The sequence below is a fragment of the Aedes albopictus genome, chromosome 2 (assembly GCF_035046485.1).
Source record: "Aedes albopictus strain Foshan chromosome 2, AalbF5, whole genome shotgun sequence".
Classification (NCBI taxonomy): Eukaryota; Metazoa; Arthropoda; class Insecta; order Diptera; family Culicidae; genus Aedes; species Aedes albopictus.
Genome location: NC_085137.1, coordinates 490,832,995 through 490,847,341, shown reverse-complemented (window position 1 = coordinate 490,847,341; position 14,347 = coordinate 490,832,995). Strand labels below are relative to the sequence as shown.

At 38.9% G+C, this 14,347-nt stretch overlaps 1 protein-coding gene across 6 annotated transcripts in view; it reads right to left on the bottom strand.

Annotated features, from left to right (window-relative positions):
- Positions 1–14,347, bottom strand: part of LOC109423306 (uncharacterized) — a 764,938-nt gene that overhangs the window by 75,177 nt on the left and 675,414 nt on the right. For all 6 annotated transcript variants that reach the window (XM_029870594.2, XM_062854204.1, XM_062854206.1 and 3 more), the window contains one exon: positions 3,362–3,463. In XM_029870594.2, the coding sequence (XP_029726454.2) occupies positions 3,362–3,463 (102 nt within the window). The remainder of the gene's footprint in view (positions 1–3,361; positions 3,464–14,347) is intronic.

Sequence of the window (14,347 nt, the reverse complement as noted above, 5' to 3'; positions counted from 1 at the left end):
ATAGATAAAACTCCTTTTAGTATTTATTACAACGTATGCCTGTACAAGTTATGGATACATTTTTTCACACACGGTTCCTTTTCACACTATTTGCATGCATTCCTTATGGGATTAGCCATAACTGGTACACTATGGCGAAAAAGGGTGCAACCCAAGTAACATTTTCAGTTTTATGAAGCACTAGAGGCAGGGATAGGGTGCGACTCAAAACTCTTTGCGTGCTGCACACTCTGCTACGAGACAGCACAACAAACTAGAAGGAGACGAGTACGCGCAATCGGTTGTGTGTTGCTCGCTTGCTTTGCCGCGCGCTGGAGCTCTCCTGTCTCTCACGCTGCACTCTCTCGGTGCTTGTCTCCGTACTTTGCACTTGGCTTGATACTACGCATGATTGCAAAAATTTCGAATCAAACGACCCATCACTTGTCAACCCTTGACAAGCTTAACAACTTTGCCGAAAACGCAATCTCTTCAATTAATTTATTAATTGATTTTTTCTGTTTGGAGACAAGCGCAGTCCCAAGCACCGTGCATTACTCCCTGCGCCGTAGAGCTAGTGCAGCGATTGTCTCTCGCACAATTACGAAAGCTCTCACTCATACGTCTCTTGTCTCTCGGCAAAACGGGAGACGAGCACTTGCGATTGTGTGAAGCACACCCTTTTTTCGCACCGCACGGTGCATGCCGCCAATCCCTGACTAGAGGATTATTATAAACCTACATCAATAAAACTCTAGCCAAAGCAAAATTATCCGCATTGCTTCTACCATAACCTCAGGAAGATTACAATCTTGCTAGTTGGCCCATCCTGGTGAAGGTTTTGAAGTGTATTTAACAAAAGTAATCCAGCATTTGTAGTAACCTTTTCTAGGGTACTCTACCTAGGTAAATGCTACCTCCACTAATAATGACTTTCATCGTAACTATTCTGAATTTATAAATTATATTTGGTCTTGATAAATTTATCATGAAAGAAAAAACAAAACTGCCACAGAAATATTGCAAATAATATGTTCCAAATTTGCAAATTTCGCACGATGAATATTTATCGTATAGTGACGTCACACCAATTGCCCAATGAAATTTTGTGTGAAATATGCTAGTAAAGATGTGGAAAAATAAGCGCCCTCTTCGAAATCGTTAATATAACATAAAAATACCACCTGAAAACATGCTAGAAAATCATCACCATATAAGAAAAATTCAACAATCCAATATGTCGACGGCGAAAATGTTTATTTTTCTATCATCTCCAGTTTGCTTTCATAAAAGCATCATTTAACGCATAATGTCTTGTGAATGCATTTGTAATGACCACCTGCAAGCTAAATGGTTACGTTAAAAGCTAATCTAAAACCGTTTCGTTATTTTTTTACTTATATGAAGAGTAAACAGCAACCTGTTAACAATTTGACAGCTGGAATTCGATGTTTACATTTGAACCAACCAATCCAGTGAAAGTACCTTATTTTAGGTTTTGTTTCTCGAAGTGAATACAAGAACTGCAGAAATAACGTGCGATGGTCCTTTTCCCATCGGTTATCATATTAAATGATCGAGAATCGAGTGGTAAGTAGCTGAATATTTAGATGAGCGGTGTTCAAAGTGGCAATTCATCCTTCAAGTTAACAAGAGATGCCGGCTATGTACCTCTTTCATGATGTGGCACAGGCGAGTGCCTCTTAAAGTGCCCCGTTTGTTATTCCGTCCCTGGTTCTGTTCTTCTTTCACGGCCTGGAGAATGCCGAGATCAATTTCCACCCGAAGCTAGCTTTGGTTGACAGCATATATTCTTGTTGGCTAGCGTAAGAGTGCCATTACGGGATGTGAATTATGGGCCAAAAACAAAGATGGCACTCGGTCAGCAGGCAGCTGCTGATCAGCTGGCTTAAATGCCGTTTGATCCTAGATAAAACCGTTTGGCTTACTCGTGTCTTTTATAATAACAAAGTACACTTATGGAATATTTTATCACAACATTTATGAGTCAATGTTTGTAGTTTTGAAAGAACGGTTCTCTAGAGGAACAGAATGCTATAATAAACTTATTTTAAATGCCATGTCATATTTGATTTTAAATTTTGGCTACAGAAGGTTATGAAAACAGTTATAAGTAAGATTTTAAACTGTGGCTATTTTGCATATTCAAATGCTTCCTGTAGACTATACGGCATGTTTGCTGCTATAATAAAACCTTTATAAATTATCGCGAAAGCTAAAAGGTTGTCAATTTGTTACTTGGGAAGGGAGTCGAAATTTTAAGGAAAATTATTTATTTCTACCATATAATTTGAGCAAAATGTGGAGTTTAAATGAGTGCAACCATCTTTTGTGAACGTAATGTGTTGTTCACAAAATTTATCTTGTTGATTTACATCGTTGAAGGGTGAAAATCAACTATGACGAATAATTGGTACTATAGCCATAATTGGAACACTCACCCTACATGTGACAGTTATGCTTAGAATGGTAGTAAAGTTGTGAAAAAATATCTGGTAAAGAAAACAAGATGCTCTTTGGATCTTTTCGGTGTATCAGTCTTCTCGTAAAATCAAAAACTACAGTTTGATTTCTTCCTCCAACGTTTCGATCCTTATCGGATCTTTAAAAGATCACAAGAGTACAACATCACCAGTCATGATTAAAGCAATTGAAAACAAGATAGGGGATTTTGTATATGTATCTGTTATATGCCTTCAGAAGTTATTAGTTGATGAATTAAAAAAACCCCTATAGCGTTTTTAAGACGATTTCTGGGGAAACCGTTTGTGGAACTCATAACTAATAACAAAAGAAAATTCCTCATGTGGGATCTAGCGGATGGCTTTTAAATGTAATCGTAATTTTTTTTTCTGCTCAATGCACTAGTTCCCACTTGAATATGTATACTTTAGATGAACTGTATCAATTTTATCCCAAATGCCATTGATTTTATGAGGCACCCTGTATTACTGATTTGTTATTCAATTCAATGGAATGTTGAATAATCAGATGTAGTCGAGCTTTCATTTATCCTTACTCTACTGGAGTTCAAAATAAAAACTAAACCTAGATTCAATTTACTTCTCACTTTCAATTCATCCACTCTATTCATTCACTCTGAATTGGGTGTTCCATCCGAACGCCTTGCAAAACGCAATTTGAATCCATTCGATTGAATTCAATCCAATCTCACAACACCTGTTACGATCAGATCAGGGTCAGTAGTGATGAAATGCACATCGAATTCTAAACCTTCCTCCCACGCCGTCCCACGCCCCATCCCAGCGTTGACCCTAATCCGTTCCGAAACCCAATACACCCCCGAGGATTAATTACAAAAACACCATCGCATGCATCCCTCGCGGTTCACGATACCTACCTGGACCGTTGCTGGGGCAAGCAGAGCTGATTGGGACGACCCGATGCTCGGCTGCCGGGCGTTTTGACCGATTGTGACCGACTGTGGTGAGGACTTCCGTATCTGAAAAGAAGGACGAAGGACAAAAAAAAACAAACTTAATACGATTGATAGCAGCAAGGTTGGTACAACACGAACTCGCGAAGAGGGATCGTCATGAAAAATGCATCACTACCACAACCAGTGGAGTGCAGCATCCAAAGGATGCTCAGAAAAACTCCATCGACAGTGAAACGGATTTGTGACCCCGGAAGGTCTTCCACTGCTTCCATTAGAACAGAGATTCGCAAACAGGTGTTTGATTTCGTCTACCTGAGGTCCAGAATAGCAGCCATAACACTTAAGTTCTTAAATTTTGTATCAGACGTAACGTTCAATACAATCTTCATATTCAGTAAACCACTTGAGGTTAACCATCTTGGAATTGGATTTATATTTTGTTAACAAGATTCAAAGGTACACATAAATTAAAAATTCAGCCTATTATGAAGTTTCTTATACCAAGCCCACCCGTGGGCTTAATACTACACACGCAACAGCACGTCGTTAACGATTTTTAATTTCGTTATCAACCCATTTTCGCACCGGTCGTTCGTTTCCATGTGAGTAAAATAATGATCGGTCGCCTTTGCGCACCGGTGGTCTCTATTCTCTCCATACCATCGTTTTTTTGCACTTCTGTAAATCAACGCAATATTTTGTATATTTCTATGGAGTTATTGCAAACCTTATTCAGTATAATAATTTGTGCTCATATTATGAAAGATGGGGTTTTGGATAAGACTGAAAACTGTTAGTAAAAATTGAATTCAAATAAATAATTCCCTTGGAGATTTGTACCAGTTTTGGTGCGTTTAAAGATACCATTTTCTCAATAATTTATGATTGTATTTAATCCCGGAATTCAAGCAATCTTTTTTTTAAATTATATGTTTGTTGCTTACTGTATGACTTGTAGGTTGAATTTTTATCTAAAATAATATCCATCTCTTCAATATTCATGTTGCCTTTCTCGCAAGAAATTTATCTGAATTTGAGATTATGAGCATCTTTTTTAATATTTAGGTTTATTGAATAATTACATCCCTTGCATTTCCAACACATTTATAACGTAGTTGTCTCCTTTACAACTTCGCGTAGGGCAAGATTTTTGAATCCTGGTCATAGTAGAAGCTGTCTTCTAACAGTCTGCGATAAGTTTGCGCAACCTTTTTTCATTAACGTGTATTTTAACATCAGCTAATTCTATACTCAGTCACAACCTTTTAGTTACAAAGCATCACTCGCAAATCTTAATATATATTGCGATCTTTTGGATGCTGGTATATGAATATTTTGTTGGAAGCAGATTCTATGCGCTTGAAGTAGACTGCGTATTTGTCAAAGTACATAATGAGCCCACTCTCCTTTTTGGCCCTTCATACAACAATTGTTGTATTTTAACATCTAACGCCTTGCTTTTTCTATAACGAGGAACCTACAATATGGCAGTCCTGCACATCGCCTATTTTAATTGGTGAAACTTGGCTGCTCGACTACATTTTTTAAGATTTTTACAAAAAGAAATAACTGTAGTGTTTCTATGATATCTGAGTTGAGTTAGGTACAGTCAATGCATCTTTGAAAAATCGTAACTACTCTTATCTAATCTCATACATACGCGGAATCACCCTGGAAAGCAATCGTGTTACTTTTCATGTCAATACTGTTGCTTGCAGCATATCAGAGATATGACACATGCATCAAAGCGGCCTGGTCTACTGCGTTGTATTTACGCGCAAAGATGATTCTTCGAAATACTTGGAGTACAGAATATTTTATTTCGGCAAGGTACTTCTCGAATTTACAGGGGAGGAAGGATGCGTGGACGGTGAAGTTACCCACTTCGCACATTTTCTTCCTAATGTCTCGTTTATTTAATTTATATTTTTAAATTTGTATTTAATAAACCACCCACTGACGACCACCATTTTCAAAAACAGCAATCAAACCAAAACTCTTTTGCCTTTTTTGAAATATACACGACAAAACGAAACGCGAGGCACAGCTCTTTCAAAGCGGAGGATCTCAGCCCGGAAAGTGAAGAAAGAAAACCTTGTGGCCACTTATTACCGTCAAATAGTTTCTTTTCGGGTTAGAAAATACGCACATCTTCTCACCGGAATCTGCGTCGGATGAGGATAATTTTGAAACTTGTCGGAACGAACTTCGCGAGTTATTTATTTGGACATTTTTCTAAATGTGCGAAACTAAGCTTTACTTGCTGCGTAGAAAACCCGGCTCAAACATGTACGTGTTAAAACAGCAAAACTCACTGAATCACTATACATTTCTTCAAATATTAGTTTCGAAACGATCGGCCGAATCAAAAACTAAAGGTGCGATTATGAGCAATCGTAACTATTTTTAAGAGAAAATCAATACATTTTCGATATGCATGATCCTAAAATTGGCGAAGAAGCGAAAACTTTATTCATAACATACTTAAGCAAAGCTTGTCAATTTAAACCTATTATTTTTCTGCGTTTGAATTGTCACTCTATCACAATTCTATGTCAGACAATTTGTTGTGTTATTCGTGTAACGATCTATGATATTGATTGGTTGAAAATTTCAAATATTTGATGCAAACTAAAATAAATTCCTACCTATACAAAACAAGAAAATCATTCTCTAGAAACTATATACCTGGCAACAAATCCATACTCATGTTCTTTCGTCTCCTCTTTACGCTACCCAGAGAGCTAAACGCGAGAGAGCGCACGAGCCTACGGATAGAGACCGTACTTTGCGTGTCTCTATATTCTAAGCCCTGCTGCGAACCGTACGTAAACTTTTCGCTTTCGAGCCCTACTTAGCAGCGACCGGTGCGGTTCGTTTCTTTGTTCGGGGCTCTACTTAACGTTAAAACGCTTGATTGAGCCCATGAGTGGGCTTGGTCTTAAATCAATAATGATTACATTAAAAATATCTAATGGATTAACTTGCTAACCTTAGAGATATGTAATCTCGAAAAATGGGTAGGGATATTAACGCTGAGGCTTAGTCTTGTTAGATACTATCGAAAACGAAACTTAATTGTTTAACCGGTTGAGAACCTCTGCCCGGCTTTAACGTTTCGCACGTATTGGAGATTTATACCGGAGCTTGACTCCGGTTCGGTCACCGAGGTGTGATTTCCTCGGAGTGCCCTTTTTCATAGTTTGCCTGCAGCAGCAGTAGGTGCTGTAGGTACTGGAGAACAGATTGACTACCGTGGTTTCCAGTCTCACGCGGACTGGCAGAGCTGGTATGGTAGTTAGTTAGTTGGAAGTTAGACCAGACTGAGTCTGTAGTGGTTTGGTTACACAAGAGCTTATCGTTTAGAAAGGTAAATTAAAATCGCGTATCGTTCGTTTCAGCGAACGAAACGCATCAGGCTGCTGGTATCCTCGGAAACTAGATGGTCTAGCTATACATCTACAGAATCTACTCTACATGCGGAAGTAGAGTTTCAGTGCTTCAACTCTGGTGAGGATTATGTTTGTAGTTGAAAGGTTTAACTATAGTTGGTTTCCATTCCCGATCTGTTCAGGATATTTTCTTTTCGGAAATATGCTTGAATCCCGTCTGCATAGAGTATCAATGTATATGCTAATACGATATACAATTATGCAATATGACCAATTGGTAAATATAACTCTCAGAAAATAGCTGTGGAAAGGTTCATTGACCAATAAGCTGAGAAGCAGACTCTTTCTTTCTCCGTTTTGATAAAGTAGGAAAGCAGTAATGACGCACAGAGGTCAAGCGAAGCGAGAGATTTAAATATCACTTTCGGCTTCAAGCATGACATATTATGTTAAGAAATTCTTACACTTCAGCTTCAAAGTAGCATAGGGTAGTGGACGTATTCTGGCCCAACTTGGGATTTTTTTTTACATTTATCATATAAGTTCTACAAAATCTTGGAAAATTTTTATTGGAAGTTCCAAACATATTTTGTCAAGATTTTGTAGAGATTATATGATAAATGTAATAAAATTCCCTAGGTGGGTTAGAATACCTGTCCGGGCCAAAATACGTCCACTACCCTATAAATCGCTCTCCGCTGCGCTCCATGGCGATATCTCGCTCAAATGCTCGTTTAAGTATGTAGAAAATATTATTATTAAATATTATAAAATGTATCCGCTAAAAGCTGCCTAAACATTAGCGTCATGTTGGTATTTATACAGCTAAATTGTATAAAAAAACCGATATTTTGTTGAAAATTTGTTTAAACATGCCATATGAATAGAATATTGAGAGGTTAATCACGTTCCAAAGTGTTTATTTTGGCTGAAACTAATAGACTACTGCTACTGTGAATTGGTGATTTTTGCTTTAATAAGTTTTCTAACTCTACGCCCAGCATAGAAGAAGGACTGTAGGAGATTTCATTTCAAAAGGAATCACATTGCATTTTTTAATTTTCTATACTTTCCCATACTAACACAAGTTGCAAACTTTAAGCTCCATTTCCTTTAATGCCTACTTTTGTCGAATGTGACTGTTATGCAGTTATGGGCAGACAGTCAATGTGTTGTCCTACCCAAAAATCCTCTAGAGTTTCTTCAGATTCAAAGAAACTCGAATGATGTTTCCAGCTGAAGTTTCTACAGGAGAATCCAGTTTTCTACACTGGTCATTATGGCAGATACTATTATTTAATTTGAATGTTTTTATCCTCAAAAGGCCTTCCTAAGTATATTTTTTTTGTCTGTATTAACGAGATTTTTAACCCTAGGCTAGTTCATCTCGGGACCCACGTTTTTACTTCCCTTCCGAAGGAAGAACCCACATTTTGTGAGTATGTCGGGAGTGGGATTCGATCCCAGGTCCTCGGCGTGATAGTCAAGTGTTCTAACCACCACACCAGGTCCGCTCCACTCCTAAGTATATAGTCATCGAACAGTTGAAATGCGAATTTACAGCAGGTCGTCATGTAGTTTTTGCCCCGGATGATTAAATGCTTATCGAAAATATCGAAATGAGGTTAATTTTTGTAATCTTGTTAAAAAATATTGTTTGAAACCGAAAAATGAGGAAATTTTGAAGATTCCAAGATGGCGTCCTAAAATTCAAAATGACGGCCAAAACGTCAGATTGTTTCATGAAGTTTTAGGTTCTGACATGCACAAGTGTATTTGGTATGGGGAAGAAGTCCGAAGAATAAAAAAAATATATGACCTGCGCAAAACTGCGCTAGGAACGAAAAATTTACTTCATGTGATAAAAAGTTGTAATGGAGGCGCATGGTTGCGGAAGGGTCGAAAATTTATGAATGTTAACGAACGTAAACATACAAAATATTGTTTAAAATTTTAGTTCAGTATATAAAAGTCATTGTAGTATGTTGATTTGTTGTGTTATTACTTAGGTAGAATGGAATGGACTGGGGAGGTATTTTAACCTGTTCATTGTCGCGCATTCGATCTCTTGAGGCAGCATTACGTTGATACATACTGTGCTCAACAAGTGCATTTTTGAGCAAATAGTGTATAACAAAAAGATTATTTAATGGTTTATGTATTTTTCTGGAATGGACTGTATTTGAAAAAAAAAAAACGAATGTATTTTGCATGTGCTTATTTATTATTTTATCAACCAATCATACAAGTTTTCATTTGCTAAAATATTTTTTCGGCGATTCGGTGATATTTAGATCAACAATGAATAACTCAAAAAGCCACTGAAATGGTGACCACCGACAAACAGACGTATCACTTCGAACAAATTGCGATATAAATAATGGTCACGAGAACATAATAACTCAATGCCAATTTTTCAAAATCTTCTAACATGGTGGAGGTAGTAAACAAACGTCAAACATGAGCAAAAGTGATGCGAGCGCCATGAGCGTACGATTTACGAACTACCGATGATTTGAACTAACCGTTAATAAAAGGATCAATGGGAAGTGAGTAGAGTGAGATGTCTGTTTGTCTGTGTTGGGAGCATAGCAATTCTACATGGTTCATGAGAAAAGCTAAGTAGAACAACATATTATCTATTCTTATCGTAAAACATAGAGCACTAAAACTCTATTTCAAAACAAATAAACATGATGCCGACTTATTTATTATAAGCTTTTTATTATTTTGATTAAAAATAACGTTATTTTATACAAAAGTAATGCAAGCTAAATAAATTTCGATGCCAGATGCACCCAATTTATCTAGGCATGTAAATTTCAGCGCTTTTAAGAATGTTTTAGGTTTTGTCCGGCATTTGTATGGAGCCCTGCCACTGTGCCTTGGTCCGATTGGCCACCGTTATTCTTAGGGTTGGCCTCTTGGAGCTTAACTTCCCTGCCCCTTGCGCAATGCCGAGCAGAGAAGAATAGCAATTGAAAATCATATCAAGGTATTCATCTTGAATACTAAATATCATACCTCGATATGCCCTTCGTTAGGTGGACATAAGAGGCTAAATAACAAAAACGAATACCATAATTTTGTATGCATAACACCTAGAAAATAACAAGTAATGTTATTTCAATAATGAATGCATACCTAAAATTAGGAGTGCTATATTTGTCATCCAAAAGGTATTGAATAACAAAGCAATTACATGTTTTGTTATTAAATTGTGTGTTTGTTCGATAGCTCCATGATGTATGTAATAGCAAAACCTGTTATTCAGTTATTTCACTGACAAATCAACAAATACAACATCAATACCAAACTCTGCTCAAATACATCCCATTGATATTGTGATGTTCTCATAACATTTTGAAGAATAATATAATAATAACAATGTTTGCTATTAGAGAACAGGTTGCTCTTTGCATGATATTTGTAAGGCATAGGTTCCGAAACTTTCTGGTCGCGCGACCCCCTTTTGCCAGCTGACGTAGTTCTCGCGACCCCCCATAGAAATTCCCTCATTTGTTGTCTGTTACAGTAAAATATTTTACTGTCCCTCGCGACCCCCTGAATGAACGCCGGCGACCCCCCTGGGGGGTCGCGACCCACAGTTTGGGAAACCATGTTGTAAGGTATTCCCTTCTGCGCGGGTTTCGCAACCGATTTGGCAGCCTGGTTAGTGGTTACTCACGCTGGCCGTCCCTTTCTTCTTCTTTGGCTTTTCGCCCGCCTCTGCCTGACGCTTCTTGCGTTGCGTCTCCTCGGCAGCTTTCGATTATGCAGCTCGAGCCGTAAGGCGGTTTGACCTCTCCGTTACGGCTCCGGCGAGCTGCATCGTCGCGTTGCCAGCAAAGAGGAAGCTGTCCGTATGGGTAGACCGGTCCTCCCTGCTCGCATCAGCCGCACTCCGTTCTTCAAGCCAGAGCCAACGCCAAGAGATGGAGAACCCTTGGATTACGATCGGAAAGAAGCAAAGGGTTAGAAATATGAAGCCAGCTCGCAAGTGCGAAAGAAGCGACGCGCTAGTCATCAAAACTAAGGCGGATACATACGCCGAGGTGCTGAGGGCTATGCGCGGCGAAAACCGTCTCACAACGCTGGGCGCGGATGTAAAAAGCATTCGGCGCACCAGAACTGGAGAGATGATGCTAGTGCTGAAGAAGGAGGCGACCATGGAAGCGACAAAATAATGCATCCCCTACAAGGCACAAGGCTCAGGAGTAGGAGGTATTGGGCGAAAAGTGCAGGTAAGAGCTTTAACGGCGGAGGCGACTCTCCAGTGTGAAAACCTGGACGAAATCACCGACGCAGAAGAGCCCGCAGACGCATTTAGGCAGCAGTGCGAGGTAGATGCACCAAGTGCATCGATCCACTAGCGAAAGGGACCGGCAGGCACGCAGATCGCCACGATCAAGCTCTGAAGCAATACCTTCTTGGTGGTTCCGGAGAGACGTAGGGTTTGGCGACCATAGGAATGGTTTAGTGGGTACGAGGAGAGAGTAGTCCTGGATTTTACTTTTGTTGTAGAAGACGGCCTGTCAGACCTACACTACCCTAACCTTCTGTTAGGGTGTCTGTTGAGCAGATTATCCCCCTATGGTTTAGAAGGAAAAAAAAAAAAAAAAAAAAAAAGCTCCCCGTAGGAAAGATGAACAAGGTGACTGCAGTCGGCAAGATCAAAGTAGACTGGTTAGTGCGCTCAGCATGTACGTGCTTGCCAGAGGCGTGTTTTAAGTGTTTCGCGCAAGGACACAAATCGTGGGCGTGTAAAGGTCCTGACAGGAGCAAACTCTGCAGGAAGTGCGGAGTGGAAGGCCATATCGTCAGGAAGTGCAACTCGGCACAAAAATTTCTGATTAGCACAGCGAACAAGGGTCACACGACGGGCGGGCCCAAATGTCCAGGCACTCAAAGAGGTCGAACCAACCGACGATAATGCAGGTTACACAGCTAAACCGGAACCACTGCGAAGCCGCACAATAGTTTCTGTGGCAGTCAGTCTCGGAGTCAAGTACAGACATCGGCCAAGCTCGCGGCGATCTGTACAACCGGTCGTTTTGTGATTCAGAAAATAATTTTCACGTCACACGAGGGCTGTGCAATAGCGAAGATCAACAGGGAGTACTACACAGATCGAAAAGATAGTGTAAATTTCTGTGGCATGTAATACACGTAATTGGAGCGTGGGATTTCACAGAACTTTACATGAAATGTCATGTAAATCTCATGAAATATCATGTAAACTTCCATTATATGTCATGTAATTCAGCATGACTCTGAGTTTTTACATGACATATAACACAAATTTACATGATATGTCATGTAAACTATCATAAATGGAAGTTTACATGACTAAAATGAAGTTTACATGACGTTTAAACCTCATTATTTTTATCTGTGTTCTGCAGTTGTTATGCTCCCCCCAGGTGGCCGAAAGACCAGTTTTCGTTTATGTGGATTTGCTATCAAGCGCACTAGTGAGTGGATGACCCATGCACAGATAAAAATAATGAGGTTTACACGTCATGTAAACTTCATTTTAGTCATGTAAACTTACATTTATGATGGTTTACATGAGATATCATGTAAATTTGTGTTATATGTCATGTAAAAACTCAGAGTCATGCTGAATTACATGACATATAATGGAAGTTTGCATGATATTTCATGAGATTTACATGACATTTCATGTAAAGTTCTGTGAAATCCCACGCTCCAATTACGTGCATTACATGCCACAGAAATTTACAGTGTCTTTTCGATCTGTATGGAGACTTCAACGCCTGGACGATTGAGTGGGGTAGCCGCGAGAGGCTGGGCTCTACTCGAAGCTATGGCTAGACTGAACCTGGATGTCGCGAACGCAGGCGACAAAAACAAACTTACAGTAGGTACGGTGAAGAGTCCATCATTGATGTGACCTTCTGGAGCCTGGGTCTAAACCCTGGCTCGCACTGGAGGGTCGACAGGGTGGAACACGGAGGAAGGCGACCACAGCCGATGGTCATCGACCGTCTTCGGGGATGGCTGACCTCGCGCATCACAAACAGCCACCCCCTCCCCCTCAACCGCGATTCGTATTCACACCCCGAGGCTCGCGATACACTCAAGCAACTGACACCACTAACAGCATGGCACGGTAACGAAGCCAACTTTACAAGACTATTAGATCCATGTTTAACGATTGTAAAAGTTAGTTTGTGAAGTGAAGCAAAATGACATCTGTCACAGAGTAAGGTGGTAAGATGCCACCAATGACTAATTTCAAAACCTGAAAGTATCGAAGAAAACCATTGAATTGGGTACCCAACAATATTCATTACCGTATATTTTTTGCCGCGTAATTTGTCATTTGTGTAAATTAATTTTAGCATGTTACACCCACTAATCTGACAGTAGAGGACTGATGAAAAATCACGCACTCGGATACCGACGAATGTTCACAATCTGCGAACTTGACTTAAGGCGAAACTGGAAGCATTTTCTCATTTTTTCGGTTTTTGATTTTTTATTAAATAACGAAGAAATATTTTCAAAATCGGTTTTCGTACACATGTAGAGTATGGATCAAGGTATCTTCTGAATTTTTTTTGAGGTGGAAAATGTTTTCCATTTTTGCAGAAAACATTTTTATGTGAAGTTTTGTTCAAAAATGGTTTCTGCAAAAACGAAAAACATTTTCCACTACAAAAAAAAAATAATCAGAAGACATCTTGATCCATACTCTACATGTGCACGAAAACCGATTTTGAAAGTATTGCTTCGTTATTTAATAAAAAATCAAAAACCAAAATTGCGAAAAACCCCTTTTCAAGGGGCTGATATTAGAAAACGTAACGGATCTTGAAAAGTAACGGAGTTACGAACTTGGTGTCTTGGACAAAGTTGCTCCAAACAATATTTTCTACAACTTTTGTAAAGACGCCAACCTTGTATCTTGAAAAATTAAAAAAAATAATTTTCTATCTCACTTTTATGGGGATTGATCATTTTCCACAATAGTTCAAAAGAAGCTCTTTGTAATAGTGAAAAACTTTCTCGAAGACACCATGACGCTAATCGTCATAGTTGAAAAGTTAATTATTAAGCGCGCTAAAATGAAGAAATCAGCCACTGTGCGCCGCAGATGTCACTTCATGAGTGGCATAAGGCATTAACAATTATGCGCCTCCATTTGTTTCCAACAAGGGAAAGTTTACGATGATACTTTTATTGAAAGTTGCTTGCAGAAATATGAAAAAACCATAGCCTTTCGGATGATATACCAGTAGTGTAGTCAGGAGGAGCCCTCAAGGGGCAAATTTGACAATATGCAACATTATCTGAAAATCCAAAATTTCATGAGTATATTAATTTATTAATTTATTTTAGTAGAAATAGATAGAATAGACAATAACACATGTTTTTGTATCATAATAAAATTAGCTCAAGTCATGACAGGGTAAAAATTGGATATTTTTTTAATAAAATAAGATCTTACATTATATCTACGCATATGGCAAAATCATTACGTTACTATAACATACATTTATGTTTATTTTGCCAGTATCTACGACAA